Source organism: Loxodonta africana, chromosome 22 (assembly GCF_030014295.1).
Source record: "Loxodonta africana isolate mLoxAfr1 chromosome 22, mLoxAfr1.hap2, whole genome shotgun sequence".
Classification (NCBI taxonomy): domain Eukaryota; kingdom Metazoa; phylum Chordata; class Mammalia; order Proboscidea; family Elephantidae; genus Loxodonta; species Loxodonta africana.
Window position 1 is genome coordinate 43,398,255 of NC_087363.1, and position 27,428 is coordinate 43,425,682.

Sequence of the window (27,428 nt, forward strand, 5' to 3'; positions counted from 1 at the left end):
GCTCCCTGTCAGGGCAGTCATCGATTGTGGCCGGGCACCAACTAGTTCTTCTGGTCTCAGGATGATGTAGGTCTCTGGTTCATGTGGCCCTTTCTGTCTCTTGGGCTCTTAGTTATCGTGTGACCTTGGTGTTCTTCATTCTCCTTTCCTCCAAGTGGGTTGAGACCAATTGATGCATCTTAGATGGCCTCTTGTTAGCATTTAAGACCCCAGACGCCACATTTCAAAGTGGGATGCAGAATGTTTTCATAATAGAATTATTTTGCCAATTGACTTAGAAGTCCCCTTAAACCATGGTCCCCAAACCCCCGACATTGGTGTTTTTTAAAGAATACAGCGTTTGTTTTTTTAAATAGAATATTTCTCATTTTGGCTTTGTCCAATGTTTTCTTGTGATTACATTTGAATTGTACATTTCTGCTAGAATACTGTGTAAGTGACATCCTTCTCAGAATATCATATCCAGAGGCACTTGACATCTATCTGCCCCTCATTTATGATGTCAGGTTGATTACCTGGTCAGTTTCTCCACTGAATAGTTATACTCCCCCCCATCCCACTAATAAATCTATGGAGAGACCCTTTAACACCTATATCATTAAAATTTTATCCCTATATTTAGCATCCTTTGGTAATTTTTGCCTGAACTAATCTTTTCTCTGATAGTTGCAAAATGGTGATTTACTAACTTCAGCCATCCTTCCACATTTACCAGTTGGTACTTGACATGATTCTAAAGACAAGAGCCATCCTTTCTCTTCTATTCTTTTCCTTATTTCTCTATTATTGCAGTGGACTCACAGACTTATAATTTATTACCATCCTTAATTATTTTGGTGTTTATATTGTTCCATATTTGACCAGTGGGAGCCTCTTCATGCTGACTCCTGGTTCTTGTGACATGCCTTCATTGTTTTGTTTTTCCTTATCATTTTTCTTATTTCTGGCATAACAAGATATTGCAGCCCTGAAATCAGCCATTTCTATAAACCAAAAATCAAAACGTGTTGCTGCCGAATCTGACTCATAGTGACCCCATGTGTGTCAGAGGAGAACTGCGTGGTTCAAACACACCCAGTAGTACCACAGAAGAAAGGCCTGGCTGTCTGCTTATGTTAAGGTTATAGCCAAGAAAACCCCACGTAGTAGTTCTACTCTGTAACACGTTAGGTCGCCATGAGTCAGAATCGGTGGCAACTGGTTTGGGGTTTTGTGTTTTTTTTTAATCTTATGGAAGTAGATCGCCAGTCCTTTCTTTTGTCGTGCCGTTCGGTGGATTTGAACCACCAACTTTTTGGTTAGTAGCCCAGCACAAGCCATTTGGGCCATGTACGTATGTGTACTATATATATACACATAAATGCATTTGCACTTACATATTTTAGAATCATGAGAACACACCAGTACCTCTGCTTCAGTCCAACCCCACAGGTTTTTCTTTACTTTTTCTATTTTATATCTATATTTCCCTTTTTTCCATAGTGAGAACCCTCCCTCCCGACATCAACACATTTACTAACTTGTTTATCTAAAGTGGTTTCACAATTGCTTCATCCTAACCGATGCACTACTACAGAATGAACCTACCCCTCCCCGCCTGTCCCCCACCAGCCCCCCCAGCTGAGGGTATGTGGTTGAATACTGTGTTCCTAAGTCCCTTTTTATCTCCCTTCATTGTTGTTATGTTATTTGTTGGAAATACCACTGGGTTTATTATTTTCACTTTGCTTCCAATTTTAGTCGTTTTTTAGTCCCCCTTTCGAATTATAAGAAATTAATAACTTCAGTGTAACATATAAATTACCCAAGAGATATATTTTTATGTAATGGACCAACTACAATCATAAAAGTATTACATACAGTATCAGTTTTGTTTTCTTTACTTTAAAGAGTATTCGTAACTGCTTGTTAAAACATTTTTATGATAGCTTTAAAATTCTTATAAATTAATTGGAAAATCTGAGTCATCTTGGTGTTGGCATCTGTTGGTTGTCTTTTCTCATTCAAGTTGTGATTTTCCTGGTCCTTAGTATGATGAGTGTTTTGTATGGTATCCTGGACATTTTAGGTATTATGTTAAGAATCTCTGGATCCTATTTAACTACTCAATTTTAGCAGACGGTCTCTCTGTTTAGGTTTAGTATGCAGATTCTGGCCTCCATTTGTGGGCTGTGATTCTAAGGGCAATTTAGTTTTCAGAGACCTTGCAGTGCTATTCTGGTATGCCTTCCGGTTTATGTGCTATCTGGAGGCCACTCTGAAAACCTGTGTAGGTGGTATTTCACCCTACAGTTCAGTTCTCAAATCATTTGGTGTATAATTCTGAACAGTGTCATGTGTGAGTTGGTCAGGGGTATGTCCAGGATTTCCAATGCAGGCTTAAAGAATGCCTTTCTACAAGTTCTTTCTCTTTGAGATCCTCCTTCCCATTACTAGTTGAGAGGGTGAGGGTCCTGCCTTCTACTTCTGGGCTGGGGGTGAAAGTCTGTACTCCTCACCAGGCCTCCACTGATGCATGCCTCCTGCTCCTGTCAGGTGAGGGGATTGAAAGTTCGGATTTCCCACTTGCTCTCTGATGATACTGTGGGGTCTGGATGTTTAGCTGGTCTTATCAAAACGGCTTCTGAGCTGCCCCTTTTCTAGTCCTTTGCTTAGAGAGAGCAGGTTTTTCTTGGGGCTTTTGTGTCTGTGCCTGTTGTTGGTTCTGGGTTGCAGGCTTCTCCAGAGTCCATTCTCTAACATAAAAAAAAAAAAAAACAGGAGATAAAAAGAAAGCCTAGGGAACTCACCACCGAAAAAAAAAAAACAGGAGATAAAAAGAAAGCCTAGGGAACTCACCACCGAGTTGTTACGCAGATCCGGAGATAACCAGTCCATCTTCCCCTTTCCACCCTTCAGAGTTCTCTTAGGATTGTTTTTTTATATCCATGGTTTTTAGTTGTACTTAGTGGGGGAAGAACAGGAAGAAGTGAGTCTGCTCTATCTTGTTCAGAGCTGGAAGTCTTTTGTCATGTATTTTCAGTTTCTGTTCTAGATGCATACAGATTTAGGATTGCAGTGTCTTCTTGGTGAATTGACCCCTTTATCATTACGTAGTTTCCCACTTTGTCCCTGATAATATTGATTGTTCTGAAGTCAATTTTGCCTCGTATTAGTATAGCCACTGCAGGTTTCTTTTTATTAATGTTTAAATAATATATATAGGAAGCCCTGGTGGTGTCCTCGTTAAGTGCTACGGCTGCTAACCAAAGGGTCGGTAGTTCGAATCCGCCAGGTGGTCCTCGGAAACTCTGTGGGGCGATTCTACTCTGTCCTGCAGGGTCACTATGAGTCGGAATCGACTTGACGGCTCTGAGTTTGGTGTTTTGTTTTGTTTTTTTAAGTAATATACCTTTTTTTTATTCTTTTATTTTTAGCCTGTCTGTGTCTTTAAGATTGGTTCTTTGTTGATAGCATGTAGTTTGGTCTTGCTTTTTTATCCAGTCTGACATTCTCTTAATTGGTGCTTTTTTACCATTTACAGTCCGTATAATTATTGATACAATTGACTTTAAATCTAACATCCTGCTGGTTGTTTTCTGTTTGTTGCATTTAATTTTTTTTTCTGCTGTCTTTTGGATTAACTGAACATTTTTTATTGTTGAATTTTATTTCTACTCTTGGCATATAATTTTACCAGTTTAAAAAAAAATCTTAGTAGTTCCTTTAGGGTTTGCAATGTATGTTCTTAATTAATCGCAGGCTACACATTGTAAGGACGGCTTAGAACTGGGCAGCGTTTCGTTCTATTGTGCATGGGGTCACTGTGAATTGGAACCAAATCGACGGCATCTAATAAGAACAACACTTTCAGATATATTATACTCCTTTGCTTGTAGTGGAAGAACCGTACAATGTACTCCCAATTCCGAACTATTGTTTTTTGTGCTATTGTCATCATATGTTTTACTTTTTATGCTATTAACTCAATATAGTTATTGTTTTTGGATTAAAAAATCAATTTTTTTTTTTTTTTTTACTTTTAAGAGTCAATTTTCTTTTCAAGTAGTTAAAAATAAGGTAGAAAGTGTAATTTATACTTATCATTTTTAGCACTCTGTTCTTGGAGATAAAAGTTTCTTTCTGGTTTGATATTCCTTCTGCTTGAAGAACTTTCTTTAACACGTTTTTGTAGTGCAGGTCTGCTAATAATAAATTCTGTGTTTGTCTCAAAGCCTTTATTTCTCTTTCACTTTTAGAAGATACCTTCATTGAATATAGAATTCTGGATTGGCAATTTTTTTCTTTCAATACTTTCGAGATGTCACTCCGTTGTCTTCTGTTGAGAAGTGTGCTGTAATTCTTTATTTTTCTTTATGTAATATGCTTTTTTGCCTCTGGTTGGTGTCAAGATTTTCTCTTTGTGTCTGTGCATGTTATCTTTTGTTGTTGTTGTTCATTTATTATTTTTGTTTTTGTATTGTATCTGGTGTGCTCGGAAAGTCTTGCATTTATTGTTTGATGTATTTCACTATTTTTGGCAAGTTTTGTCCATTAGCTCTTCGTATATTGTTTTTTCTTCTTTCTCTTCTTCTGGGATTTCTATTACATGTATGTTATACCTTTTGATATTGTCCCACAGCTATGAATGTTCTATTCTGATATCTCGCCCCCACCCCTTTTTTAATAGAAGTCCTGGTGGTACAGTGGTTAGGCACTCAGCTGCACCCTTTTTCTTTCTGTGTTTCAGTTGAGGTAATATTGTTGCTCTTATTTCAAAGTCATTGATTCTTTCTTAAGGCCTCTGGGTGGTGCAAATAGTTTGTGCTCGACTCCTAACCTAAAGGTTGGCAGTTCAAACCCACCCAGTGACGCCGTGGAGGGAAGACCTGGCAGTCTTCTTCCGTAAAGATTACAGCTAAGAAACCCTTATGGGGCATTTCTACTCTGTGGCACATGGGGTCACCATGAGTTGGAATAATTTGGCAGCAACAGGTTTGGTTTTTTGGTTTGGTTCTTTCCTTGGCTGAATTGAGTCATCTCTGTTACGGTGTTTTTTTATATCTAGCATTTCTATTTTATTTCTGTTAGTTTTATCTCTCTACTGAAATGCCCCACTTATTCAGGTATGTTATTCACCTTTTCACTAGAACCTTTAGCATATTAATCATAGTTATTTTAAATTTCATGCCTGATGGTTCCAACAAGTGGGTGGTATCTGAGTATAGTTTTGATATTGTTGTTTGTTTGTTTTTGCTTTGTGTCTTGTAAGTTTTGGTTGAAAACCAGACTGTATGTAGGAATCTAAACACTGAAGAAAATAGTATTTGTGCCTGGAAACGAACATGTCTTCTCTTTTGTGAAAGCTGGTGGCGTAGTGGTTAAGTGCTATGGCTGCTAACCAGGAGGTTACATCCTACCTCCAAGTTAGCATGCTCCAAGTGACAAATAACAGCAGTCAACCCCTAGGAGAGTAGTGAGAGCATGGAGAAAGACCCTCTCTGAGGTGCAGGCTCATGGGGAAAGCCAAGTTATGAATGACACAGGAACATAAAAAAAAATAAAAATAAAGAAATTCTCTGGCAATTCAGTCACCAGCCTAAGTACAAGGAAATTCTCAAGGAATGTGAAATCAGTGGTGAACTGAGGGCACCTATAGCAAGAACAAAACCCAAACCACATTCAGCTGCTGAAAAGGTTTACTCAACCCCACACAATAAAGACCTAGCAAAAGAGGCCAAAAAACCCAACCCAACCTCAGCTTTTTCTTGTTGTTTCCAGGTTTCTACATCCTAAATGGAATCAGAAATCTCTCTGAAAAACATTTAAGCCCCTAAATTTGTACCTAATCCTAATAAGTTTTCTTAATGCCTTAGAAGAGGGCTTGCCAGATGTTCTCTGTCTTGAATTATACTTGTGTTAATGGGTTGGATAGAATACAAATGATCCTTTTGCTAACTTGTTATCCCATGGCTTGGTAAATTAGGAGAGAACTGATAGCTGTTCCTGCTCATGGAGGGAAATATTGTTTACATTGTTTCTACCAGTTTTATAGTAGAGAGAGGCAAAAGGTATCTCTCTCAGTGCTTAGAAAACAAACTTGAAACTGTGTTCTTAAATGATCCTTTCAAGTACTGTAGGATTTTTTTTAACCTTTTAATATGGGCTGTTTTAAACATATGTAGAAGTAGAGAGAAGAGTATGATTCCCCCATCTACCTGTCATCAACTTAACAATTATCAACCCATGCCTACTCTCGTTTCATCTACCATCTATACCTCCCATTGATGATTTTTTAAACAAATTCCAGATGTCATTTCTTTTTATGTGTATTTCAGTGTGGAAGGTATTATAGATTTTTATTCTATACCATCTGTATTTTAGTTTTAATATGTTGACTTTGGAGGTAGAAAGGTGGCATTTGCAAATTCTGTGCTTTTTGCATTCAAAGGCATTTATGTATTATGACAGGGTGTATTACAGATCTCTTTGATGTGTGTGATTAGTAACTGTGCCCACAGACAAAGGTTTTGGAGTCAAGATAATTTTTTCCTTGATATTTTGAAGGACTTTCTCTCTGCTTGAAAACTAGACTGCTGTACTACGTTTAGTACATGGAATTTGAATAGACATTCCCTAAGAATTGAACTCACACTAACGAATCAATTTTCGTATCCTGTTGGGACGGCAGTTTACACTTAACGTACTCAGAGGAGAAAACAAAATGCTTTGAATTTACTCCTCTAGTTATATTTTGAACTGTTGCGCATGTATAAGAGCTTAGTGATTTAACTCTATGTCCTTATCCTTTTAACCTTTTGTTTTGAAATAATTTTAGACTTATAGAAAAATTGCAGAAATAGTACATGGAGTTCTCATATACCTGCCACCCAGCTCCCCTTAATGTTAACATGTTAGATAATCTTAGTATAATGATAAAAAGCATGAAATTAACATTGGTTGTATGTCTTTATTTTAACAGCTGCTGAAATTGCTAAAGAAATTGAAAATATGGAGAAGACTAGGATGCGTCTCGAAGCTAGTAAACTCAATGAAAATGTATGTTGATGGTATCTGTTTCAGTAGCTTGGTAGAGAAGAAGGAAGGAAAAGTTTCACACCCTACTAATATTAAAGCAAGCCCTTATTAAATCTGCTCAGCGGAAAATGTACTGGAACACATTTCCACGTAATATGATTACTTGCAGCTCATTTTTAATACAAAATACTATTAGGATTTAGCAGTTTTCTAGCACAAAATGCAATCCCAAGTTGAGTTTATTAATGAACTAGAGCTTATTTAGGGTTTATTAGTGAACTGGAGTCCTGTGAAGAAAACATATACCTGTTCCTCAGGTAGCCTTAATATTGGTTCTTTCTCTTCTGGGGACGTTTGTTAAGCTACTTAACTTCAGTGGCTCTTAGGGACTTTAACTGTAAAATTAAGGGGTTGAAATATATGACCGCTAAGATCCCTTTTTAGCTCTGGCATTCTGCAATTCTGAGATTCTATGTATGGAGAAACTAAGTACATTGTAAAAATTTATGAGGATTGAGTATTCTATTCAGCTTACTGAGGGATTCAGAGATCTAAAGTTCTTCACTGTTGCTGCCTTCCTCTAGCTTGATGATCCAAAACTTGAGGAAAGAGTTACCAAAGAAGAAAATAGTCACTGTGTCCTGTGATACTGGAGGAGGTGTTTTGGGCTCTCCCAAGCAGGCTTTTTTTCCCTAGAGTACCGGTAGTGAGTTTCTAAGAAAGCAGTGGCCTTAGGGAAGTAAGTTTATAACCAAAAACCAAACACACTGCTATAGAGTTGATTCTGACTCATAGCTACCTTATAGGACAGAGTAGAATTGCCCCATAGAGTTTTCAAGGAGCAGCTGGTGGATTGAACTGCCAGCCTTTTGGTTAGCAGCGAAGCTCTTAACCACTGTATCACCAGGGCTCCGAGTTTATAACCAGACAGTAGGAAAAAATGGGGTTTCCATTGACTTTATTACCTGTGCTACCTGTAAGATGGGAATTGTATAAATAGATTTCTGACCTTTTAAGGTAAGAAAAAAAAAAATGGAACTAGAAATTTGATGCACTACACTTGTATTATTGCATTTTCTATGTGTATTTCTTTTCTAGTATTACCTTGGAGAAGTTAGGTTGGAAACAAAAGATAGACAAGAAGAGCAGCCTTAATAATGGAGACGCTGAATTTTTTCAGTCTTGTAGCATCAAGTATTGCCTGTTTTGTTAATGAATGTGAAAATTAAATACTGAAAATAGGAAACTTAATCATTATGCTAATTTTTCATATATTATAATGGAATTAGTGTTACGGTTTCTACCGATGAGAAAAAAAGTAATGTGTGAAATGTATACTAATTATGAAAACATCCTATTCAAGGGGAAAAAAAAAACCCAAACCTGTTGCCGTCGACTCAATTCTGACTCACAGAGACCCTATAGGACAGAGCAGAACTGCCTCATAGAGTTTCCAAGGAGCGCCTGGTGGATTCAAATTGCCGACCTTTTGGTCAGCAGCAGTATCTTTTAACAGCTAAACCACCAGAGTTTCCTATTCAAGGGAAGTAACACTAGAATTACTTTTACTAGGTCTGTGTAAAATAGAGATGAAGAGATTATTGTTTTTCTTTGTTAAATATTGCATTTGAGATTTTAAAGTTTGTAGAACTCATTTCCCTTTTTTATCTTGTTAAAATTTTTTTAATGAGCTTTTTCTGTATTATTTTAGATCATGGTTTTTACAAAGGACCAAACAGAAAAGGAAATAGATGAAATCCATAGTACATACCGTAAGTTGTGCAGTGTTTTTTATTTGCAACAAGGATTTGGGTTACTTAGTTTTTCCTCTTCAATAATTTTTTTTTAAGTTTTACATTAATGCTGAATGTAAACTTTTCTTGTTAACATTACTTAAGAGACTGAATTTTAGTTAAGTGTTTACTCAAACAGTGACCTTATTTATAACTCTGTGTGCCTGCTTTTTGATTTATGACTAATATTCTACTTTGAGCTTATGACAAAACACTTTGCAAGTATTAATTAGTTGCTGCTTTCAAAGCATCTCTGTGAGAAGATAATGGGTTTAAAATGGAAACTGACTGTCCATCCTATCCTTGGGCCACTCAACGAGGGCACTTCCATAAAGAATGTCAACACCTCTATAACTTTCAAATTTGTGCCAAAAATAGTTTTCACTTTATTAGTTGTTACTAACTTCCTAACTTTATCATTTCCTTTTCTTTAAATGGTCTTTTTATATATCTTTCCTGGGGCTAACGTATTACTGTTTTGTCAATTGACTGTTGTTATTCTTTGTTTGGTTGGTTTTTAGCTTAAATTTAAGTGCTTGGGAAGCAGTAGATAGTTAATATTTTAATGTATGTTGAATGAATACTCCCTGTTTTGGTACGTTTTAATTATGCTAAGAGAATTTTGTTTTCTTTTCCCAGTTCTTAAATTTTGAAGGGGAAAGTTCAGGAGTGCTCTACTGTAGAGGAGGGAGGATGAAGTACACCAGCACTCTATATGGGTGTGATGGCCAACGCCTTACTAGAGTAGGAAAAGGAACCGAGGGTATTCATGGACCATAGACCGAACAACAAAAGCTTGTGTTATTTTGTCGCTAGAAAGATGAGTATGATGTGAGTGCCTTTGATAAACTTTTGAGAAGCCAGAGAGGAGATAGAGAAGGGAATATCAAATGATTACTGAACTGACAAAAATAAAGCTTGTAAAAATAAGGAAACCAGAAAATTTGCACAGGGAGAAAGAAATTCGAATCACTCAAGGGATGATGTCTAAAAATTGTACCACACTAAGAAAAATGTGTACAAGATACAGGCAAGAAAATATACAAATATCTATTGCCCACCATTCAAGTATCTTAAAAAAAGTTTATCTTTAATAAACAGGTCATGTTAAATTCATTAATTTAGCTCTAAAAAAACCTGGGAAATATATATATATTTTTAAACTTTTATGCACTTCATAAATCTTTAATGTTTAGCTTTACAGTTTAGTCATATTTTTTGATTTAGTATCAAAAATATACTATTGCTATCTCCGCTCCTTTTAAATATTTAATAATTTACATGCACTTTTTTTTTAAACCATGTAATTCTATAAGGTTTATTGTAAAAAACAGCAATCCCCTGCCTACTCCACCAGCAACCTGCCTCCATTCTTGTTCCCTAGAGATAATAACTCTCAAGCCTTTTGGCTTTTCTTTTGGTATTTAGCTTCATATTTATAAAAAAAGATTGCTCTTTCTGTTATTTCTTAAAGTTTTTCAGTTTAACATGTTAACCATTGACTGCCTAATATGAAAAATAAAGATTTAGCTTTTTTATACACCCTGACCCCTGCCTTTGCCACCCTCCCATCCTCTGAATATTGTTATATAGTAAACTTTGTAAGATCAGTATTTAATTAGATACATTGTTTATAGTTGAGCGAGGCAGTATACATGCTATGGTTATAATGCCTTTCAGGAAAACATGTTTTTCCTGGAATTAATAATTCTCTTTTATATGCTTATTTTACTGTATAAAAAACAACCAAACTGTTGCCGTTGAGTCGATTCTGACTCAGAGAGACCCTATAGGACAGAGTAGAATTGCTCCATCAGGTTTCCAAGGAGCGGCCGGTAGATTTGAACTTCTGACTTTTTGGTTAGCAGCTGAGATCTTAACCACGTGGCTCCACCTTACTATATACCTTGTTGTTTTTGTTGTTGTCTTAGGTGCCGTTGAGTTGGTTCCAACTCATAGTGACCCTGTGTACAACAGAATAAACACTGCCCGGTTCTGTGCCATCCTCACAATTGTTGTTATGCTTAAGTCCTTTGTTGCAGCTACTGTGTCAGTCCATCTGATTGAGAGCCTTCCTCTTCTTTGATGACCCTCTACTTTACCAAGCATGATGTCCTTCTCCAGGAACTGATCGCTCCTGACAATATGGTCAAAATGTGTGAGACATAGTCTCACCATGTTTGCTTCTAAGGAGCATCCTGGTTATACTTCTTCCAAGACAGACTATATGCTTAGTACTAATTTATTTTCAGGCTTCCACCAGAAGTGTAAATCACTCTCTAAACCCCTAAACACATTAATTGTTTTCAACTTTATTGTTTTCTCAGGAATATCTTGCCTACATCCAATATACTTTGGTTGCTCTTTGGGCCTTGTATATAGCCGCTATCCTGGAATTTCCTTTTGCAAACCTTCTGAGGTTACTTCTGAATAGAATCTGAGGATTCTACTCTCCTCCCTCCTGTGTTGACTCACTTTATCTGGGATCCAAATGTTCTCATTTTCTTTCCTTGTTTTGGTAGAATAGATTTTCCAGGAATCTTCCTGAGAAAAGGTATATAGAGAAATATTTTTTAAGACCATGCATGCATAACTGAAAATATTACTTTTACAAGTGATTGATAGTATGGCTGGGTATAGAATTCTAGGTTGGAAAGACTTTTCCCTCTGAATTTTGAAGAATTCTTCCATTGTCTTGTAGCTTTCGGCATTGCTCTCAGTAAATACCTTGCCATTCTGATTCTTGGTCTTTCATATGTGACAATTTTTTTTTTCCTTTCCTGACATACTCATGTTCAGTTCATCCAGTTCTGTCAGTCTCTATTTTCTAAATATCTCTGATTCTATGCACTTCTTTTTCTGTCCTCTGCCATGATCCTAGCCACAGTTGCCACCTAGCTAGTCATTCCCCATCTTCTCTTGCTGTTCCCTGATCCATTAATCCTCAGAAGCCAAAGTCATCTTCTAAAATTGGTAAATCTAAGGAGTTCCTGGGTGACGAAAACAGTTAAATGCTCAACTACTAGCTGAAAGTTTGACAGTTCAAACCCACCCAGAGGTGCCTTGGAATGCAAGCTTGGTGATCTCCTTCTGAAAGGTCACAGCCTTAAAAACTCTATGGAACCATTTTATTCTGCACATGTGGGGTCACCATGAATTGGAATCTGGCAACCAACGACAATGAAGATATGCTAAGATAAAATTGGTGAATCTTCTGATCATGTCGTTCCTGCTTCATTGCCCCCCAGCCATTATCAGAAAATTTTCAGTGGCTTTCCATTACTCTCAAGTTTATAAGTCTATTATATTCCAATCACTCTGATTATCTTTTGTTTCCTTTATTTTTCCATATCTCTCACTATTTGATTTTACTTTCCTTTTGAGAAGAAATATGTAAGTTTAGCTCTACGTGCCAAGCAGTTATCAGTTATGGCTCAGCTACCTCATATTTTCTGACTTGAACAGTCTTCTACTCATTTCCATTTTGTCACTTTTTAAAAGAAAAGACAGAAATCACAATTGTTGAGTATATACTCTGTGCCCAGAGTTCATGTTATCTTAGTAATCCTCCCAACAAATCTGTAAAGTGAGTATTCTCTTCATTTCATAGAGGAAGAAACTGAGACTCAGAGATGTTGGGCAATTTGCCCTTATAGCTAGTAAAAATCAGTACTGGAAATACCAGTTACTCACGTCTATGCCCTTTGCATTGTACTTTGCTGCCTGCTTTGAAGCTGAAAGGATAACTGCATGTTTGGAAACCTTTTTATGTGTTTAAGCTTTAATTTAAGGTTATAACACTTAAAACAACAATGACCTTAATTTTATGAATGGGCTGATTTGATAGTTTTGTGATGATATGTCTTTTTTATTTTCTTTAGCAACCTTTGGGATAGAATGATATTCATGACTTTCTCGTTTAAGTAAAGAAACAGTAAAATCAGTCAATTTGAGCTTTGGTTGAGGACCTGAAGAAAGTGTATTTGATACAGAGGTTGAATCGAATGAGTTACCTGTGAATTTCAGATATCAGATACTTTTAGTAAGTGTTCTTAATTAAGACATAATTTTTGGAATCTTCATGTTCTTTACTTTGGTAAAATATAGTTTTATAGTCTGCTAGAAAGAACTTCGGAAACCCTGGTGGCGTAGTGGTTAAGTGCCGCGGCTGCTAACCAAAAGGTCAACAGTTCAAATCTGCCAGACTCTCCTTGGAAACTCTATGGGGCAGTTCTACTCTGTCCTGTGTGGTCGCTATAGGTCGGAATCAACTCGACGGCACTGGATTCTGGGTTGGGTTAGAAAGAACTTCAATGAACACTATTTCCTGAAACTTTTCCTGGGAGCACCAACATAATCTTGTTAAGTAGGCAAGGCATTATAGCATAATTTAATTCGTTCCTTTGTTTGGAAATTCATTAATTTTATAAACATTTATTGAGCATCTACAATGTGCCAGCTGGTATTCTAGGTACTGGGAATACAGCAGTAAGCAAGGTACACAAGGTCACTCCTCTTGTGGAACTTACGTTCTAGTAGGAGATAGATAAATAACATAATAAATAAGCAGACATATAATAACACAATTTTAGGTGGCAAGTATTTTGAAGAAAATAAAGCAGTAATATCATAGAAATTATGGGAGGCACTAGATAAGGTAGTCAGGGAAAGGCATTTCTTGAAAGGTTGACATTTGGTATGAGTCTTAAGTAAAATAAGAATAAAGAAGCAGCTGTTTAAGAGTGCTGGAGGAAGAAAGTTCCAGGCAGAGGGAGCATCCAGAGCAAAGGCCCTAAAGTAGAAACAAAGGAGGCAAGTGTGGGTAGAATGTAGTAAGAGAGGAGATGGTATGATGAAAGGCAGGGGGCCAGACCATGTAAGAACTTGAAAAAGTTTATTTTGGTTTTTATTTTTAACCCAGTGGGAAGCCATTAAACCCATTGCCGTTGAGTTGATTCTGACTCATAGCAGCCCTATAGGACAGAGTAGAACTGCCCTGTAGGGTTTTCAAGGAGTGACTGGTGGGTTTGAACTGCTGCCTTTTGGTTAGCAGCCGAGCTCTTAACCACCGTGCCACTAGGGCTCCTGTGGGAAGTCAATGGGAAGTTTAAAAAGATAAGTGATTTTTATCTATTACATTAAAAAAAATCATGTCTGTTGAGTAGAGAAATAATTGCAGCAGGGTAGGGGTGGGACAAAAAAAAAGCCAGAAAATCAATCAGGAGTTTTATCACTCAAGTATTTATTGATCACCAATTACTGCATCTCAGACAATATTCTAGGTATTGGGAATATAGCATTAGCCAAAACAGTCTACGTCTTTGCCCACATGCACAATGGGGAGAGTGACAGTTGAAATGTGTAATAGTCAGATAGTGATAAGTGTGATAGCACTTCATAAAGAAATACAAGGCAAGGATAGAGAGTGATGGAGCTGCTATTTTAGATTTGGTGGTCCAGGAAGGGCTCTTCGAGAAGTGATGTGATGTATGAGGAGAGAACTGAATGAAGTGAGGCTATTGCAGTAAATTAGGCCAGAGACGTGGCCTAGCCTAGAGTGGTTGCAATCTAGGACTATAGTGAGCTATTCCAGGTAAACTATGAAAATAGAAGCGGTAGTATTTATTGATGAATTGAATGTGTGGATGACTGAAAGGAATCAAGAATAACTCCTCCATTTTCGTTTTAAACAACTGGGGAGGGAGATGATGGTGCCATTTACTGAGATGGAGAAGACCAGGGGAAGATTGTGGATGGAGAAATGGAATCAAAATTTCCGTTTTGTCTGTGTTAACTTTTGGTTTCTATTGGATATCCGACTGGAAAAGAGAATTAGCCATGAATATGTGAGTCTACCTGACTAAAAAGACGTATTTGAAGACGTTAGGTTACAGGTAGCATTTACTAGATAAGATAACCTGGAAGTAGAGTGCTGCTAGGAAGCAGTACCTAAGGGTAAGTCGGGGGTACTCCAGCATTTATAATAAAGGTTCTTAGTTCTCCAAGGCTCTGTACACTCTAAAAAATTACCAGCTTTTGTTTGTATGGTTTATATTTATTGATATGTATTACATTACAAAATAAAACTTAGAGGACTTCTGCTTCTGGCTATAATGTAGCAACAGAGACCCGATTTATCTTACTGCTTGAAACAACCAAAATAAGTGGACAAATCATATGAAACAGTGGTTTCTAAGGCACTGAATATCAGGCAGCAAGGGACAGGAATCCTTGAAAAAATGAAATGAGCTAAGTAATTGTCTCAGCTTACTCTTTTAGGAGAGTTTCCAGGCTGCAGTTCAGGGAGAGGAGGACCCAGGCAGAGCCTAGTGGAGTCTGAGTTAAGGGGAAAGAGCTGAGGGACCAGGGAAATCAAAGTAGCTAGAATTTATAGGACGGAGCACCAGAGTGGAGACCTCGAGTATTCATTCAGCATACAACATGTGTTCTCTGACCACAATGAAATTAAATTAGAAATCAGTAACAAGAAGCTCTCTGGAAAATAACCAAATATTTGGAAACTAAATTACATACACTCAAGTAACCCATGGGTCAAAGAAGAAAATAAAACCAGGAAATTTCAAAAATATTTATTAACTCATTTAAAAATGATAACAGTAAATCCATTACATGTTAACATAAAAGACATTTTGTTAAAAGAAAATTTTTAATGACGATCTTTACTCTTAGCCCAGATGGAATAACAGAGGCTATATTTACTCCTCTCCACTAAAAAACTGGAGAAAACCAGATGAAATGTGTGACACAGTGGTTTTCAGGTGCTGGAAAATAACACAGAACTGTGATCCCTGAGAGAACGAAGAAACAAAGTAGTAGCCTCTACAATTCTAGCAGCTTACAGTCTGTAGGTGATTTTTAGGCTGTAGCAAAGGATGGGAGAACGCCACAATGCAGCCTGGTGGTATCACAGAGTCGAGACAGAAATCAAAGTTCTGGAGGGCCAAGGTGCCTAGAATTTACAGGACAGAATGTCAGGCAGGAAAGAAATGCATAGAGAAGAAAGCTCTAAAGATGTGCAGAAGGATCCTATTAGGTATTTGGCTTTCTAGCAATCTGCACATGCAGGAAAGGAGACTGCCTGAGACTAGGGGAAGAACCACTGAAAGCATTAGGCAGAACAGTTTCCGGAGCTTACATGGGGCAAAGAATAGTTTGAGTTTCTACCAGCCAGAGTAGAAAAACCTTGTAGTATATGGAGCATTTGGGCAGAATTTTAATAACGGCTAAATTACCTTAGGGCCAGATGATAAAATATTTTAGGCTTTGCAGGCTGCATACCTTCTCTGTCACGTGGTCTTTTTTGTTTTGTTTCTACAACTCTTTTAAAATATAAAAGCCCTTCTTAGCTGGAGGTTGTGACTCAGATTTGGCCCGCGGGCCATTGTTTGCTGACCTCTGCTCTAGACTAAAGGCTGCTGTAATCTGCCTTAATAAAATTTTAAAGCAGGCTTTGAAAGCATTCAGTTGGTTCTAAGTAACTTGATGTGCTCCTGAACAAAATATCACCCAATTTAAGAACAGAACAAAATTTAGCAATCAACTCTAAAATTAACAGTATCCAACATCCTGTTGAAATTATTAGAAATTCAAAGAAGCAGGAAAACATGCTTAAACAGGAGAAGAATCTATCAATAGAACCAGACCCAGGAATGCCAGAGATGAAGAAATTAGTAGACAAAAATATTTAAAATATTTACAAATATACTCAAGGCAGAAGAATAAGGATTCTGCTGAGGTGATAATGGAAGATGTAAAAAAAAAAAAAAAAAACCCTAGTGGAATTCCTTAGATGATGAACATATGTAATTGAGAAATTCACTGGACAGGTAAAAGCAAGTTAGTAAATATTTTGGACTGAATGAGAATACATCGTATCAGTGTAAGATGCAGCTAAAGCAGTGCTTAGCGGGAAATGTATAGCATTAAATGTTTATATTAGAAAAGGAAAAAAGGTCTTAAATTAGTGATCTAAGCTTTCATCTTCAGAAACTAGGAAAAAAAAGACCAAACTGTACCCAAAGTAAGCAGAAGGAAGGTGGCAGTAAAGACAAGAGCAGAAATCAATGAAATGGAAAACAAAAACTACAGAGAGAATTTATAAAACCAAAAACTGGTTTTTTGTAAAGAGCAATAAAATTGATAAACCTCTAGCAAGTGTGATCAGAACAAAAAGAGAGAAGACACAAATTATGAATCCACCCACTGCCGTCGAGTCAATTTGAATATCAGGACTAAAACAGGGTTAATTTCTAAGGATCTTAACTGATATGAAAAGAATAAAAAGGGAATATTGTGAACAATTTTGTAACAATTAATTTGAGAACATACATGAATGAATTCCTCGAAAGACACATATTACCAAACCTCTCTCAAGAAGGATGTTTACCTGTGTTTTTTTGACTGTGCAAAGGCATTCGACTGTTTGGACCATAACAAACTATGGTTAACATTGCAAAGAGTGGGAATTCCAGAACACTTAATTGTGCTCATGAGGAACCTTTACATAGATCAAGAGGTAATTGTTTGGACAGAACAAGGGGATACTGAGCGGTTTAAAGTCAGGAAAGATGTGCGTCAGGGTTGTATCTTTTTACCATACCTATTCAATCTGTATGCTGAGCAAATAACCCGAGAAGCTGGACTGTATGAAAAAGAACGGGGCATCAGAATTGGAGGAAGACTTGTTAGCAACCTGTGTTGCTTAAAGTGAAGAGAACTTGAAGCACTTACTGATGAAGATCAAAGACCACAGCCTTCAGTATGGATTACACCTCAACATAAAGAAAACAAAAATCCTTACAACTGGACCAGTGAGCAACATCATGGTAAAGGGAGACAAGATTGAAGTTGTCAAGGGTTTCATTTTGCTTGGATCCACGATCAACAATCACGGAAGCAGCAGTAGGGAAATCAAAAGAAGGGAGCCGGAGAGAAGTGGGATGCAGACCCCAAATTCTCATAAAAAGACCAGACTTAATGGTCTGACTGAGACTAGAGGAATCCCAGCGGTCATGGTCCCCAAACCTTCTGTTGGCTCAGGACAGGAACCGTTCCCGAAGACAATTCATCAGACATGGAAGGGACGGGACAGTGGGTTGGAGAGAGATGCTGATGAAGAGTTAGCTACTTGTAAAAGGTGGACACTTGAGACTGTGTTGGCATCTTCTGTCTGGAGGGGAGATAGGAGGGTAGAGAGGGTTAGAAACTGGCAAAAGCATCACGAAAGGAGAGACTGGAAGGAGGGAGTGGGCTGACTCATTAGGGGGAGAGTAAGTGGGAGTATGGAGTAAGGTGTATATAAGATTATTTGTGACAGACTGACTTGATTTGAAAACATTCACTTAAAGCACAATAAAAATTATTAAAAAAAAAAAAAGAAATCAAAAGACGCATTGCATTGGGCAAATCTGCTGCAAAGGACCTCTTCAAAGTGTTGAAGAGCGAAGATGTCACCCTGAAGACTAAGGTGCACCTGACCCAAGCCATGGTATTTTCAGTTACGTCATATGCATGTGAAAGCTGGACAATGAATAAGGAAGACTGAAGAAGAATTGATCTCTTTGAATTGTGGTGTTGGTGAAGAATATTGAATACACCATGGACTGCCAGAGAATGAACAAATCTGTCTTAGAAGAAGTGTGGCCAGAATGCTCCTTAGAGGCCTGGATGGCGAGACCGCGTCTTACGTACTTTGGACATGTTGTCAGGAGGGATCTGTCCCTGGAGAAGGACATCATGCCTGGCAGAGTACAGGGTCAGTGGAAAAGCAGACCCTCAACGAGGTGAATTGACACAGTGGCTGCAACAATGAGCTCAAGCATAACAACGATTGTAAGGATGGCCCAGGACTGGGTAGCGTTTTGTTCTGTCGTGCATAGGGTTGCTGTAGGTCGGAACTGACTCAACAACACCTAACAACAACAACAACAACAGCAACTCTCAAGAAGAAGTACATAAGCTGCATAGTCCTACATCTATTAAAGAAATTTATTTTGCTTTCCCAGGAAGAAAACTCCAGGTCCTAATTCCTTTACTGATGAGTTCTGTGGAACATAAGAAAAGAAGTACCAATTATACACAAACCCTTTTCAAAAAATGGAAAAGGAGGGAACACTTTTAACCACATTTTGTGAGGCCAGAATTTTCATGATACCAAACCAGACAAAGACCTTCTAATAAATTTCTGACCAATATTTCTCATGAACACAGATGCAAAAATCCCTAACAAAATTTTAGCAAATTGAATCCAGCATATATAAAAAGGATTGTTGTTGTTAGGTGCCATTGAGTCAATTTTGACTCATAGTGACTCCATGTGACAGAGTAGAACCGCCTAATAGGATTTTCTATGCTTTTTTTTTTTTTTTTTTAATCTTTATGGCAGCAGATTGCCAAGTCTTTCTTCCTTGGAGCCTCTGGGTGGGTTCTTACTGCCAAACTTTCAGTTAGCAGCCAAGCACTTAGTTGTTTCACCACCAAAACCTGAAAAAAAACCTATTGCTATCAAGTCAATTCTGACTCATAGCAACCCCATAGAACAGAATAGAACTGCCCCATAGGGTTTCCAAGGAGCAACTGGTAAATTTGAACTGCCAGCATTTTGGTTAGCAGCTATAGCTCTTAACCACTGTGCCACCAGGGCTCCATAAAAAGGATAATACATCTGAGTCAAGTGGGATTTATCTTAGAAATGCAAGATTGGTTTAATGTCTAAAAATCAATCAGTGTAATTCACCATGTTAACACACTGAAAAAGAAAAAACTGTATGATCCCCTCAAGAGATGTAGAGAAAGCATTTGACAAAATTGTACACCCATTAATGATAAAAACTCTCAGTAAACTAGAATTTCTTCAATCTGATAAAAGATATCTTGGAAAAAACCTCCAACTAACATCATATTTAATAATAAAATAGTGAATGCTTTCCCCCTGGTTGCCACTTTATTTAACATCATACTGTAGGTCCTAGTATCAAAGAGTCAGAACGCATACTCCGTAAAAATAAAAGCAAAGAGATTTATTAAGGGCTCAGGACAGTTCGAACTGGGGATACATGTGATCTCACAATGAAACCAGACACTCTGAGGAACTGAAGCTGAATAGGTACATTTATACAGTGGAATCAGGGACTAGCAATAGTTTTTTGGTTGATTTTCAAGCCTTTAGGCAAGTGAGGGGCAGGACATATTGAAGTGGGGGACTAAAGGGGATTGGTATAAAGCGTATATGTGGATTGTCTGGGTTGGTTACTCTCTTAAAATATAGGAGTACATGCCTAAAGGGGGGCAATCACAGGGCATTGTTTCTGAGACTTCTGTTAAAATAGCTTCTTGAGCAAGATATTTCCTGAGGGCTACTTAGCAGGAGATTCCTGATAAGCTATTTATAGCAGACCCCCTTTGAAAACTCTCTTTCCACACCCTTAGCTTAACCACAAGGAAAAACATTTCTTAACTACAGGCTTAAATCTCTGTCAAAGGTTTATAATCCCTGGGTAAGTGGGCAGAAGTAAAGATGGAGTCTGGACTCAGACCTGGGGCAGCCATTTTACTAAGGTCAAGCGCCTCAATTCTGGTGCTTTCACACACTAATCAGTGTAAAAGGCAAGAAGGAGAAATAAACAATACAGAGATTTGAAAGGAAGAAACAAAATTGTTTTTATTCACAAAAACATGATCATCTGTATAGAAAACCCTAAAGAATTTACAGAAAGCTCCTCGAATTAATAATAAGCTTAACAAGTTTGCAGAATACAAGGAAAATATACAAAAATCAATTGTATTTCTATATAATAGCAACAAATAATTGGAAATGAAAAAACCACCACCTACAATAGCATTAAGTATATGAAATATTTGGGCAGAGACTTAACAAAACATGTGCAAGTCCTGTACCTTGAATGCTACAAAACATCACTGAGAGAAATAAAAGAAGACCTAAAGAAATGGAGACATATACTGTGTTCTTGAATTAGAAGACTCATTATTGTTAAGATGGCCCCAAAACCAAATCTGTAGCTGTCGAGTTGATTCTGACTCATGGTGACCCTGTAGGAGAGAGTAGAACTGCCCCATAGGGTTTCCAAGGAGCGGCTGACAAATTTGAACTGCTGACCTTTTGGTTAGCAGCCTGAGTTCTTAACCACTGTGCCACTGGGGCCCTATTAAGATGTCAGTTCTCCCTAAATCAACCTTTCTATTCAACACAGTCTCACCACACTTTTGACAAGCTGATTCTAAAGTTTATATGGAAATGCAAAGGACCTAGAGCAGACAAAACAAAAGAAAGTAACATTTATTTAGATACTGGTTTATAGATATACAAAAATGCATGTATTTTTATGTGTATGCGCACTCATACACATACATATGCATATATCCTTGGAACATAAGCCAAACATGTGAACTAACGGACATAAACGTGAAATTGCCAAAACAGTTTTGAAAAGAAAAACAAAGAAGGATTTACTATACATGAGTTCAAGAGTTAGTATAAAAAAAAAAAAAAAGTTACTGTAAAGCCACAGTAATTAAGACTAGAATTGGCATTTTTGTTGTTGCTAGGTGCCACCAAGTCAGTTCCAACTCACAGAGACCCTATGCACAACAGAACAAAACACTGTCCGGTCCTGTGCCACCCTTACAATTGTTGTTATGCTTGAGCTCATTGTTGCAGCCACTGTGGAAATCCAGCTTGTTGAGGGTCTTCCTCTTTTCCGCTGACTCTGAACTTTACTGACCATCATGTCCTTCTCCAGGGACTGATCCCTCCTGACACCATGTGCAAATTATGTAAGATGCAGTCTCACCATCCTTGCTACTAAGGAGCTTTCTGGTTGTACTTCTTCCAAGACAGATTTGTTCGTTCTTTTGGCAGTCCATGGTGTATTCAATATTTTTTGCCAACACCACCATTCGAAAGCGTCAGTTCTTTGATCTTCCTTATTCATTGTCCGGCTTTCACAGGCATATGATGCGATTGAAAATACCATGGCTTGGGTCAGACGTACCTTAGTCTTCAGGGTGTCATCTTTGCTTTTCAGCACTTTAAAGAGGTCCTTTGCAGCAGATTTGCCCAATGCAATGCGTCTTTGGGTTTCTTGACTGGTGCTTCTGTGGCTGTCGATTGTGGATCCAAGTAAAATGAAATCCTTGACAAGTTCAATCCTTTCTCCCTTTATCGAAATGTTGCTTATTGGTCCAGTTGTGAGGGTGTTTGTTTTCTTTATGTTGAGGTGTAATCCATACTGAAGGCTGTGGTCTTTGTTCTTCATTAGTAAGTGCTTCAAGTCCTCTTTCAGCAAGCAAGGTTGTGTCATCTGCATAACGCAGGTTGTCAACGAGTCTTCCTTTAATCCTGGTGCCCTGTTCTTCATATAGTCCAGCTTCTCAGATTATTTGCTCAGCATACAGGTTGAATAGGTATGGTGAAAGGTTACAGCCCTGACGCACACCTCTCCCGATTTTAAACCACTCAGTATCCCCTTGTTCTGTCCAAACAGCCACCTCTTGATCTATGTAAAGATTCCTCAGGAACACCGTTAAATGTTCCGGGATTCCCATTCTTTGCAATGTTATCCATAATTTGTTATGATCCACACAGTCAAATGCATTTGTGTAGTCAATAAAACACAGGTATTTCTGGCAATTTCCTGTCGATAAACTGCTGCAGTGCTTTTGAATGATATTCCCACAAAATTTTGCTTGCGTGTGATATTAATGATATTGTTTGAAAATTTCCACAGTCAGATCACCTTTCTTGGGAATAGGCATAAATATAGATCTCTTCCAGTCAGTTGGCCAGGAAGCAGACTTCCATATTTCTTGGTATAGATGAGTGAGCAGTTTCAGCGCTGCATCCGTTTGTTGAAACGTCTCACTTGATGTTCCATCAATTCCTGGAGCCTTGTTTTTCGTCAGTGCCTTCAGTGCAGCTTGGACTTCTTCCTTTAGCACCATCGGCTCCTGATCATAGGCTACCCCTTGAAATGGTTGAACATCAACTAATTCTTTTTGGTGTAAGAACTCTGTATTCCTTCCATTTTCTTTTGATGCTTCCTGCGTCATTTAATATTTTCTCCATAGAACCCTTCACTATTGGAACTCTAGGCTTCAGTTTTTTCTTCAGTTCTTTCAGCTTGAGAAATGCCGAGCATGTTCTTCCCTTTTGGTTTTCCATCTCCAGCTCTTTGCACATGTCATTATAATACTTTACTTTGTCTTCTGGAGCCGCCCTTTGTAATCTTCTGTTCACTTCTTTTACTTCATCAATTCTTCCTTTCGCTTTAGCTGCTTGACATTCGAGAGCAAGTTTCAGAGTCTCTTCTGACATCCATCTTGGTCTTTTCTTTCTTTCCTGTCTTTTCAGTGACGTCTTGCATTCTTCATGTATGATGTCCTTGATGTCATTCCACAACTCGTCTGGTCTTAGGTCATTAGTGTTCAACGTGTCACATCTGTTCTTGAGATGGTCTCTAAATTCAGGTGGGACATACTAAAGGTTGTATTTTGGTTCTCGTGGACTTACTCTGATTTTTTTCAGTTTCAGCTTGAACTTGTGTATGAGCAATTGATGGTCTGTTCACAGTCAGCCCCTGGCCTTGTTCTGACTGATGATATTGAGCTTTTCCATCGTCTGTTTCCACACATGTAGTCAATTTGATTCCTGTGTGTTCCATCTGGCGAGGTCCATGTGTATAGTTGCCATTTATGTTGTTGAAAAAAGGTATTTGCAATGAAGAAGTCGTTGGTCTTGGCAAAATTCTATCATTCAATCTCCGGCATTGTTTCTATCACCAAGGCCATATTTTCCAACTACTGATCCTTCTTCTTTGTTTCCAACTTTCGCATTCCAATCGCCAGTAATTACCAATGCATCCTGATTGTATGTTCGATCAATTTCAGACTGCAGAAGCTGATAAAAAGAATTGGCATTGGGATAGGCATATAGGTTAATTAAACAAAACAGAGTCCAGAGCTAAATGCACACATATAATGTAATTCATTTTTGACAAAGACGTCAATGTAATTCAATGGGTATAATTCATTTTCGACAAATGGTGGCAAAACAATTAGATACCCAAACGCCAAAAAAAAAAAAAAAAAAGCTTTTATTGTATACCGTTCCCAGATATTAACTTGAGGATCACAGGATTAAGTATAACAGCTAAAACTATAAAACTTTTAGAAGGAAATCTTTGTGACTTTGGGTAAGCTAGCTCACAAATAACATGAACCACAGAAGAAAAAAAATTGATAAATTAGATTTCACTAAAATTAAAACTTCTGCCCTTCAGAAGATACTGTTATGAAAATGAAAATGCAAACTACATATTTGGAGACAATACTTGTGAAACTTATATTTGACAAAGAAGTAGTATTTATATTATATAAAGAATTCTTGTTGTTGTTGTCATGTGCCCTCGAGTTGATTCCAACTCATAGCAACCCTATTGGGCAGGGTAGAAATTCCCCCAGTGGGTTTCCAAGGCTGTACTCAGCAATGAAAAAGAATGAACTCCTGATACATGAAACAAAGTTTAGTCTCAGAAACATTATGTTAAGAGAAAGAAGTCAGACAAAAAAGATAGTATACTATATGATTCCATTTGTATGAAATCCAGAAAAGGCAAATATAATAGTGACAGCAAGTTGGTGCTGCCAGGGGCTTCAGGTGGAAAGGGGATTGACTGCAAAGGGTCATGAAGAAGCTCTTTTGGGTGATTTAAATCTTCTATATCATGATTGTGGTGGTAGTTACATGACCATACATGAATTTTTTAAGAAACTCATCCTGAAATCATAACTTAGTGACATTATCTGTTACGTTAAAATCCACTGATCTGTCTTGTACTTTGAATGGATATTTTACCTCTGCAGATTTTGTAACATGATTTGTTGGTTATTTGGAAATATTGGTTCATTGAGTTATTCAGATTTTCCAAATGTTTGCACATTTCATTATGTGATATGAAAAAAATCAGCATTCCTTAATACTTCTCCAAATCTCATCAGAAAAGTTGGGAAGCTGTCAAGCTCACAGTGGTAGATGCAAGTTATCCACAATTCTGATTTTCACTGGGAAGTTTTAATTTTATCTTTAGTGGTAAATACTGTTACTTGCTTTCCTTGAAATGACAGACTTACCTCATTCGTTTTTGACAAAAACCTGTGTCAGATAACTGAGTCTGAATAACTATAGTTTGTCTTCTGTCATTGTTTCAAGTAAAAATAGTGTCCCATGAAAAAAGTGGCTAGTTTAGCTCACAAGTCAATCACACAAATGTTTTCTCAAGCATCCATTGTACTTTGGTATGCAGCAGAAGTGCTTTATTCCTACTTCCTGTTTTATCATGGAGGTTATTAAAAAGACTCAAGGCTCAAAATTTAGTAAAATTAATAATATTTTTACTGCTTTATCAAGGACATCTTTAATTGTGAGTGCATGTCTGTGTTATATACAGTGATTACTAGTACAGTTTTATGTCACTTCCTTGATGCATGCTACCAGCAGTTTTACTCACGATTGATATTAAACTGTCAGTGCATATGTTAACATAAAAAAAAGCAAATAACTTTTTAGTATTATTATGAAAACAGGTTTTACCTCATCAACCCTCTGAAAGAGTCTAAGAAACCTTAGCAGTCAGCCAGTGCACTTTGAAATCTGCTATTTTAGAGTGTAGAAGATGGTCAGAGGAGAAGGAGCAAGCTAAGAATGTAAAGAAGTGGGCATAAGACAGGAGGAAAACTGTGAAATGTGGTATCAGAAAATTTAGGAAAAGAAATTGTTTCAAGAAAGAAGAAATGGTGAATTGTGTCAGATGTTGCTGAAAGGTTGAGTAAGAGGAGATGGAAGTAACCAGTGGATCTCACATCTTGGAGGTTTTTGGGAACTTTTGCAAGAACAGTTTCATCAGAGAAGACGCATCGGAAGCACTTAGAATTGGTTGAGGCCAAGTTGGAGGTGAAGAAGGGAGACCATTACCATTTACATCTCTTTAGGGGAAGCTTTACTTTGTCAGAAATGATGTGGTAGCTGGAGGTGGATGTTGGGGAAAGGGAAAATTTTACTTGTTTGTTTTAATTTGGGACATACTTAACTTACTGGCTTCTAGACCTTTCAGACTGCAACCTATAGTGAGAAATATATTTTATGTCACTACTAGCTATATACACACATTACTGAAACAAAAGCTTCATAAAACAATATTGGTTTTCATTTTGAATGCAGTCTGGTATTCTGTTCTTATTCTTTTATTAAGAAAAAGTGCTAATCTGAACCTACAAAGTCGTTTTCAAAGCCCACACTCTCAGTTTCAGAAATACAACATCAGGCATATTTGTATGCCAGTGGAAAGATTCAAAAGAGAGAAATAGACGATATAGGCAAGAGAAAAGATAATTGCAGGAATTGTCTTTGAGAAGGCCTTCGGGATGGGATCCAGAATATTACTTGGCGTTTGATTTCAGCAAGGACAGTTGTTACATGTTAGCAACAAGGGAGATAGATCATCATGTGCACAGATGCAGGTATAATGGTGGCTGGGAGACGATAGAGTTCCTGTTAGAATGTTTCTGTGTTTTCAAATTAGCGTGAGGCCAACTGAAACACTGAGAAGGGTGTATTGGGGTTTGAATAAAGACAAAAAAGTGTGAAGTAGTCATTTTGGAGAATGGTAAAGCAAACTTCACTAAAGAAAGATAGAAGGGTTGTACAGCACTATTGAGTGTTCATTTGATACTTATGATTATGAATTTAAAGTGAGACTCACCTGTTCAGGACTAAAGGATAAGCCCTTAGTGAATGTTAGCTTTTATTGTCACTGTGTTCTCCATCCATGTTTAGCTGCTTGGGTGTCATAGGTGGTTGGTGAAAAAAATAATACGGGATTTTACTTTGGAATACACTGACTCCAAACCAGTTTCTTGATTTAAAGTAGATGAATAAGTATCTCAGTGGCATCACTGTAGAGGGGTGTGAGTCTGTCTCACTTCTGGAGAGCCTGGTTTCAGCCTTGTGCACCACTGGGCAGACTCAGAGACACTCTGGCAGTAAAAGCTGGTCCAAAAAAGAATAGTTACAGTGAGCAGGGAGTGAAGAGCCCGACTTGGTGCTAGAAAAAATTAGGATATTTCAACCTGAAAATGCAAAAAGGGTGGTATGATTCAAGTATTAAAAACCTTGAAGAATATGAGTTGGGTGAGTGGGGGCTTATTCATCAGATCCCACGATTAGCTGAGCCACTTAAAAGTTTTAAGAGGTAAATTCAAGGCAAGTAACCAGCAGAACTGACAATTTAAACTCTGGAGTACTCCTTGCCAAATGGCAGAGTGCCTAAAATGAGGTGAACAGGTGAGAACAATTTTCATTAGGCATAATCTTTTGGTCTCGTTCACTTTCTGAGCAGGGTGTTGGACTTCTTGGACCCCGGCCAGAGCAGTGGCTGCCATTTACTTTCTGGTTTCCAACCAGTATAATAAAGTTAAAAAAAAGAAAAAGACAGCCTCTTTTGAATCTGGGATTTTATTACTTGAAATGATGAATTCATTAAGTATCTTTAACGGTTATAGAGATTGCTTTAGCAAGTTTCTGGA

General features: G+C 37.6%; 1 protein-coding gene across 1 annotated transcript in view; it reads left to right on the forward strand.

Annotated features, from left to right (window-relative positions):
* RAD18 (RAD18 E3 ubiquitin protein ligase) overlaps positions 1-27,428 on the forward strand; it is a 134,584-nt gene that overhangs the window by 56,708 nt on the left and 50,448 nt on the right. The window contains exons 8-9 of the mRNA XM_010590024.3: positions 6,962-7,038; positions 8,729-8,789. Coding sequence (XP_010588326.2) covers positions 6,962-7,038; positions 8,729-8,789 — 138 coding nt within the window. The remainder of the gene's footprint in view (positions 1-6,961; positions 7,039-8,728; positions 8,790-27,428) is intronic.